The sequence below is a fragment of the Rhinopithecus bieti genome, unplaced genomic scaffold, assembly GCF_001698545.2.
Source record: "Rhinopithecus bieti isolate Rb0 unplaced genomic scaffold, ASM169854v2 scaffold_17653, whole genome shotgun sequence".
Lineage (NCBI taxonomy): Eukaryota > Metazoa > Chordata > Mammalia > Primates > Cercopithecidae > Rhinopithecus > Rhinopithecus bieti.
In genome coordinates this window covers 122,802-131,386 of record NW_016809173.1, presented here as the reverse complement: position 1 = coordinate 131,386, position 8,585 = coordinate 122,802, and the positions used below count along the sequence as shown (strand labels likewise).

Genomic DNA, 8,585 nt, shown 5'->3' with positions numbered 1-8,585 from the left:
AAAAAAAAAAAAAAAAGGCTTCTACTGAATATATCTGTGACTGTCTCTATTCAAATGTTAATTTTATTTTTTCTCTTTCATTTCCCCTTTCTCTGAATAATAAAATAGTTGTCAACTTAGGTCTACCTGGACAGCTCTAAAATATTAAAAGACCCAAGTCCTACCCTCAGAATTTTTTAATTGGTCTGGCATGCAGATAGGGCATTGAGTTTTAAATGTTCTTCAGGTGATTTTAATTCGCATCTGTGGTTGAGATCCATCAGCCTACTAGTTTGGGAGTAAAGGTAAAACCAACTTATAATAAATCACTTCCAGGTAATATAGGTTTCGAGACTGGATGTTCATTGGGATCCTGGGACAAAGTATATTAATGTGATTATTATTCTATTTTTGAATGTATTATGAGTACTCTTTTCCTGATTGAAATCATACTAAATCATTTCACCCTCAGTGCTCATTTTCAAACACTCCTCTGTGTGAAGCATTTCCAGTTCCACCCTTGTAAGACTGTGTTCTTCTCCGAGTTATATTTAGTTACCTATGCATGTGCCCATCATTTCCCACATTAGGCTGAATGCTCCTTGAAGGCAGGGAAGACGACCTTCTACTACAGTGCTTCAGTGTCAATAAATGTTTCTTAGGTCAGGTGTGGTGGCTCACACCTGTAATCCCAGCACTTTGGGAGGTAAAGGTTGAAGGATGACTTGAGGTCAGGACTTCAAGACCAGCCTGGGCAACATAATGAGACCCTGTCTCTACAAAAAATTAAAAAATTAGTGGGACATGCTAGCGCATGCCTGTAGTCCCAACTGCTCAGGAGGCTGAGGTGGATCGCTTGAGCCTGGGAGGTTGAGGTTGCAGTTCATCGTGCCACAGCATTCCAACCTGGGCAACAAAGTGAGACCCTGTCTCAGAAAAAGAAAAAATAGTTTCTTATTTTCACCATGTGTTACCATTCTTGCCCTAGGTCTTTATGAAATTGTTTTGGTTCTCCTGTTTATCATTTTGTTGCTTACTGCGTTTCCTTCTCCTGTTCCATCTCAAGTATGCTTTCAAATTTTTCCATCCTCAGTTGCTTCCTTTGCTCTCTCTTCCCTCCTCTTTCTGCCATCCTTTCCACTTGTCTTACTCTACACAGAGCTTGCTCCCTTTAACCTTGTGCTTGTTCTCTTCTCTTGGCCCACATTCTTTGCATAATGGAGTTATTAATATAGCTCTCAGGAAACTGCATTGAAAACTGTCCTCCTAATAGAGCTACCCCTCAACAGTTTCCTCCTTTGTTTTACCTGCACACCAGAAACTGTTCTAAAAGAGCAAAATCACTTTTTCAATGTTTTTTACTTGTAATCTCTTAGTTGAGCACTAATATTTGGTTTATAATGAAAAGAATCATGCTTTGCAGTTCACACAACATTTGATGTTCAATATCTTCAACACTATAACATCAAAACAACATGTATCTAAATGGTGCCAGGCATTTTGAAAAAAAAAGTTACACAAAGTTAAGCCAAAGACAAGATGTTCCTATATTGATCAAATTCACTGGGTTGGTGGTAAGAAAAGATGCACAGAAGGACTGTCATATGGATTCTAGTTCTAACTTTGAAAGTGACAATATGCAAACTTTTCCTTATTATATTATACATTATATTTCTTTGTCTAGTGGTAATGAAACCTGTTTCTTCATGTGTGTCCATGTTCTGTCACTTTAATAGTATTAAAGTATTGACACAAATACTGTATTTTCCTCTAAATGTTTACCTGCAGTCATTCAATTTATTTTTCACATTGTCAGAGGACTAAATGAATTGATTATATTGTCGTTTTAATAGACTGTTCTATGGTACATGAGCCAGGATCAAGAACAAGACTAGTGACAGAAAAGCAGCTAATTTAAAAGAATTTCAGAATATTTTTAGATTGCCATTTAAATTGGTAAAGTTAGAGTAAAAAATTCTGAATCTCTGCTTACAGCAATAGTGCGTGCTTTTTTGCTATTAACTTCTAAACATTCATTTTTTGTTTTCTCAGCGTATACATTCTCTAACTTAAAGGCTGATCTGGACAGGGTGCTTGAATTTTTGCTCTTGTTCTATTCTGGGAGGTACTTTTATCCTTCTTTGCCTCCTAACCCCTCACTACTGCTAAATTTATAGTATTTCAGGGCCTGTTCTCTTTTTGGAAGAATAAGCTACTGACCTAAAATTAAGGCCCCCTAAGGGCAGCACTCTTTGGTCCTTTAGAAGCCCAAGGACATGATGTATATAAAACAGAAAAGGGAAGTTGCACAACTACTCTCAAGATCTCATTTCTTAAACTCTAATATTAGTTTGGCAAATAACTAAATTCCCAAACAATTAATGAGATTAGACAATCATGTCTAATTCATGAATTTGTGAAATATTTAAGCACTCTGAACTTCTAATCATTTTAAATAGCATTGACTCACAAAAACTGGTTTTATATTGGGAAAGAAGAAAGTTTTGTCATCAAATTGTCCAAGGAGACTTTCTTTGAGCATGCTAATTTGCATTATTCATTTTAGTAAGTTACTGCTATGACAGTAACCAGCTGCTTTCTTACTGCTCCCATTTCACAAGTTTCAGATGTGCTCCAGTTGAAGGTAAGCTGTCATTTTACAGAAAGGGCAGACTCTTTCTGTAAGACACAGGCTATAGAATCTTTATCATAAGATGCAAACTTCACAGGTGAGACCAAATGTAAAGGGAAAAATGAGGTTTAGAGAGGTTCAGTTCACTTATTTTTAGATTTCTTTATCAAATAGGAAGCTGGAAGAGAATTTACCAAAAAATTTAACAAACCTTGAGAGTATATTATGCAGGGCCCATGCTGGGTGCTGAATAAAATCCAAAGACAAGTAAGACACTGTCTCTGTCCTGAAATAAGAAAGATGAAAAAGTGTACAACTCACTAGAGAAAAGGAAGAAAAATGTGTTCAGTGCTATAACAGAGATTTAAGCATTGTAGAGAAGAGAGATTAATTTGTATCAGTTAGTGCTCAAGACTTTTATTACGACCATATTGTTAAGAATTGATTCCAAGCGAGTCCAGATTACAAAAGAAGATTGTGGGCTGGATAAATGCAGCATAGCTGATTGGAGCCTATTAAGAATATTACAACACTTTTAAATTTTTTGTTTGACTTTGCAGAATCTTAGCCTGCCTCATGAATGCATTTATTGTACATTATTTTTAAAAAGTATAATAAAATACAGATATACATAATTATAGTTAATGAGTTATTTTCTCATCCAACAGCTTTGATTTGTATATTGCTAACAAAATATTGGCTCAGAATGAAGTAACTGCTATTATACATTTTTGAGAAGTCTCCCAAAGGGAATAAAAATTTCAAAGCATACCATTGGAAAGCTACTACTATATAAAAGTCTATCCTTAACAGACAACCAATCCAAAGATCACTGATATTTGGTGTTTTGAAAAAGAATTTTAAAGAAACTCTATGTCCCATGACTCACTTAAGTTAATTACACTGACTTTCTTTTTGGTATTTATAACTTTTAATTTTGTAATGAATCGTTTTTAAAGGTATTGATACCAATTGGGAAGTTTAAAGTAGATGCATGTATTTTCAATCAAGTAATAAGAGGAAAAAAGCTAAAGATGTAGTGAGGAAATGTTTAGAAGTAAAATATGATGCCCTTTTGCTTATATATTCTGAAATTTTTTAGATGGGTTTAGATCATTCTTTCTACAATGGTTTGCTGAAGTTCATTTAAATCTCATTAGAGAAACCTGCAGTTGCCATCTCTGCATTAAGGACCAATAAATCAAGATTTCAATGTGTAACTTAGAATTTTCAGCGTTTTACTGGCTTCTTTCACTTATCCAGTTTTCAATCTGTGTTATAAATTACCTTTCACTTTTTAACAACTGATGACTTCTAAATTTGTCTGTAGCATCTGTTGGCTCCTATTTGCTGTTAATTGTTTTTATGTTGTTAAAATGGAGGAAAATGAAGGAAAATAATTTTTATTAATTGCTTTCTTGGATTCTCTGATAATTATGACGCTAGTGACTATCCAATTTGCAATGTTTAAGATAGCCTTGGTAGAACATACACATCAAGTGTTACATTGTCCTATTGAATTTCTACAAGTTGTTGTTAATGTCTCCACTTATGACTGAATAGACTATGTGCAGGAAAGCTCTGTGTGATGTAAATCACATAGACCCTGGTGGGAATGCACTCCCTCGAGTTATGCCAACAGCAGCACCTACTAGAGTCAGAGGAAATGTGTATTTCACATTGTTTAATATTAATAACTAATGAGTAGCTTTGGTTCTATGGGTTAGTATGATTTCAAAATGGTATAGCTTCCTAGTCTACAAAGTGATAAGCCTGTATGAATAAATTAAGTACATCTCCCTAGAAGTTTTATATCTTAAAGTATATACACATAACATATTCAATCTATCACTCAGCATAGACTTTTGAAAACATGGCCTAATTGAAACAGTTCTGCTTTAAGCTAGTAAGTGATTTGAGGTGTAGAAATCCAAAGTTACATCACAAAGAACTAAATGTGGTAGTCACACTCACTCACATATACACAAGCCACACAAGAAAACTAGGGAAGAAGTGAAGCCTCTGGCTATAAACGTGTGCATGCAATTAACATGGTTAAAAGGAGCAGAAAATACAGTAAAAATGATTATTCCTTTATTGTTTTATTGAGGAAGTGAATTTTCTTACTTTATACTCTATTGGGGAGAGGTTAGAAGGCAGATACTTTTCAGTTAGAGAATTCCAGGGATGGTCGTGTAGTCATTGTGGTAGCCAGTGATTATTGTTATCTCTGAGAATTTGCACCTGATACCTACACGGGCTGGCCTTGGTTAAAATTAGGGCATAGGCCCGATCTGCTTTCCCTCCTCTGTTTACACACTTGATTTTCCCAGAGCTCAGTTCCCTCATTTTACCCTCTGGCTGCCTATAAACCTCACTTTGATAATCTGAAGGAGGGACTACATTTTTAAAATATCTATTTTCTCTTTCAGACTTTTGTGTTCCATTCTCTTATGCCCTTCTGAGCAAGCTATCTTGGTAAACTAGACCTCTTAATGGCATATAGTGAATTAATGTAACAGACATTTGTTCTTGTTATTGTTCCTGTTCCTGGGCACCCGACACTCCCTTTTCCATTTTTTGTCCTCTGTCCCCCAGGAGCCTGACTTCTGCAGCCTTCATCACTCTGGTCTCCTTGCCAGCTAGTTTCAAGTAGCGTTCACCAATGGGAGACACTGGCAGGAAATTGGAAGGCAGGAGGAGGAGAGAAGGTTGGCTATGTTTCTTTCCTGCACCAAGCTATGTCTCTGGCAGTAGTTGTGCTCTCATGATTATAGCTTTCACAAGGCATCCTCTCCTCCATAATTCTGGCTTACACTGGTCTCTAGTAAAACCATTTTCTTCCCTTGTTCCTTAGCCCTAGGGTAATGATGATCCCTTGCCTTTACCACAATATGGATCCTTCAGCAGCCCTTGTTTGTTTTCTTAATCTTAATCCAGCTGTCCCTTCTTAGAAGTGCTTTCGGGTTCCTGAGTTTCCATATAACTTATGGATTATTTAATCATAGAATTTCAGTTTGGCTTCTCTTAGAGTTAGTTGTGTATGAGTCTGTCTGCCCTACTAAATAGTGAGGCACGAAGCACATTAAATTTGTCTTTGAATTCCAGTACCTAGGAGAGTATCTAACATGTAGTAGGAGCTCAGTACATATTTGTTAAATGTATGAATAGGTTAACATGACTTACTCTCTCAGTCTTCTCTTAGAAAACTCCTAGAGCCATTCTAATGGCATTTTTATGATTCCTTGCAGTGCTTTTAGGAATCATTATATCTTTGTTTGAATTTCTTCACGTTTCTCCTCTAAAGAGTCTAGGAAAGAAATATCCTACTAATATTACTGAATATTCCATGTCAATGTTAGACTTATGGAGAATTACAGCAACTGATCAAAAAAGAAGTGAGATAAAAATCACTCACTTTGGGTTCTCTCTAAGCCAACTTCATCCTGCTTGTGCTCATTGCTTGAAAGAGAATTAAGCAATTGTGACCTCATTCATTTATGTGCTTTTTCCCTCCCTGCCAAGCTCCATTTGGTGCCCTATTGTCCCACAAGTTGCCTATTTGAGTCTTTTGAATTAAGAGTTTAGAGCAGAAGGCCCATCTGCTCTACGTGAATATTAAATTATCAAAAGACTTTGTATAAGGAGAATTTACCCTTGTGTTTTTTTAGCAATGTTTCCTTTCCCCTCTGTGTAAGAAAGATTTAGAGCACCATCGTTTTTCTTCCACATACGCTTGGACTTGAATAGACTACAGTTATCAAGTCATATAATACAATAGGCTTAGAAACCTTTGAATGGCAGGTACTGAATAGATGTAAGAAAGGTTTTATTTATTCTCATTATCTTATAAAATATAGTACTTAATATATATATATCTCCCTGACCTCTAATTTTTAGAATTTTTTTTTTGTTTTCATGAAGCTCAGTAACCTCAACATACCAAGACCTAGCATGTTGCATGTTTAATTATGTTGAGGTTACTGAGTTTCATGAAAACAAAAAAAATCCTAAAAATTAGATGTCAGAGAGATATATTTTGCGATCAATCATATTAAGTAAATGCACATACCATTATAATTCATAATATAATAGATAGAATGCAACTGACAGATCTATAGTTTCATTTTGAATATTCACGAGTGAGCATATTTTAGCCAGACGTTAAGTCATATGATTAGTGCAAGTAAATTTCATTCTTTGCTAGCAAGCTCTAAAACGTTCAAAATCAATTGGCTAGAAGATATGCATTATGTAGTCAAATTTGTTAATAAATACTGTGTAAGGAGATGAATTGAAGGATGACATTTTTAAAATCGTGCATGTTTCCATTATTTAAATGTGCAACTTTAAAATAGTTTTTCAAGGACAGTGAGAGTCGGGTTATATTTTGGATCTTAATATTTCTACAACAACATATTGATATTATTAGGAGAACAGACCAGGCATGGTGGCTCATGCCTGTAAATCCCAGCACTTTGGGAGGCTTAGGCAGAGGGACCACTTAAGGATAGGAGTTCGAGATCATCCTGAGCAACACAGCAAGACCCTGTCTCTAAAAGAAAAAAATAAATAATGAAATTAAAAAGTAAAAAGTATGTCTAATTTCTTTATTCTTTATTATTGGGAAGTCAATACTTTTAAAGGTAATAGGGATATATGAATTGCAAAGAGTGAAAGAATTTCTCATAATTCACACAGTGGAATTAAAAGAAAATGTACACATTCACTTTATAGAATTTGTATAGTTAAAATAAAAAATTGGATTTAGTAAATATGGGAAACAAATTGCCGGAGTCTATCAGTTGATCACTTCCACTGGTCTTTGAAATAATTATCTTGGGGTAGATCTAGATGTTATGGGGATCTGAAGCATCTACAATATTGGGTGTCCTTTCAAAGGTAAACAATATAAAATTATGAAAGGAGAACTTAGTTCAGCATCTTACAAGGAGCCTAAGCCAGAGAAGGACCCCGAAAATTAGGCATCATTAGCTTTAGGGTAAATCTGTTTTGCCTTAGGTGATGAGTCAATGTAGGTAGTATGAACTACTTCAAAACAAGGAAATGATTTCTGTTGGCTAAATGTTTGTGTGAATTGTAAATATTTTGCAAGTTTTAGAAAAGATTATTTGATACTCTGTGCGTTTTTTATGGATTAAAAACATATCTTTCCATGCAATCTAAGGTTACATTTTAAAATTTCACTTAATTGTGATGGAAGCAAGGCAGGTTTAGATTAAGACCTGTCAACGTCCTAGATGGGGTGCCCTAACCCATACATACTTATAAATAAAATAACACTAAACCATAAAACCTAAAACTTACATGGATGTGCTGAAATGAATATAGCTTCTTTCTATTATAATGTTCTATTTTAAAATTCTGTAATGGTATATAAAACAAAAACTTTTCTCATATTGTTCCCCGAGTCTCATATTACCCCAGATTTATTGCCACCCTAAGTGCCTACTTAATATGCCCTAAGTGGGACATCATCTATCAGGCAAGTAATTGACTTTAAGTCTGCTTCTTGGCAGTACTTTTTCAGAGTCTAATTCAGACATGTCATTGCCCTTTTTCTTTTTTGTATCTTATTTTACTCTCTCAACTTAATTTGCATGACACTAAGTTTACATGTGCCTTGCAGTAGATTGAATTGAGGTTTCTGGTTATTCAAACATGTTGAAAAAGGGTGTAAAACATGTGGAATGCTGTTACAAGATGATCTGATCCCTTCTAAGCTATTTTTCCCAATAAAATAAATACATCTGTATTTTTTCCTCCAAAGCGATATGCCAATTTCAAGGACGAACCTACTTTGAAGGAGAAAGAAATACAGTCTATTCCTCTTCTGGAGTATGTGTTCTCTATGAGTGCAAGGTAAGAAGACTATTCATGGGTCTTTCAAAATTGTTTCTATTTATAAACACAATAAAATTTTCTTGACTAGCTCAACCTTGAAATACATTTT

The 8,585-nt window shown here is 34.9% G+C and overlaps 1 protein-coding gene across 1 annotated transcript in view; it reads left to right on the top strand.

Moving 5' to 3' along the window:
* Positions 1 to 8,585, top strand: part of LOC108539850 (protein kinase C-binding protein NELL2-like) — a gene marked incomplete at its 3' end in the record, with an annotated part of 294,591 nt that overhangs the window by 167,754 nt on the left and 118,252 nt on the right. The window contains exon 11 of the mRNA XM_017888791.1: positions 8,403 to 8,494. Within this exon, the coding sequence (XP_017744280.1) occupies positions 8,403 to 8,494 (92 nt within the window). The remainder of the gene's footprint in view (positions 1 to 8,402; positions 8,495 to 8,585) is intronic.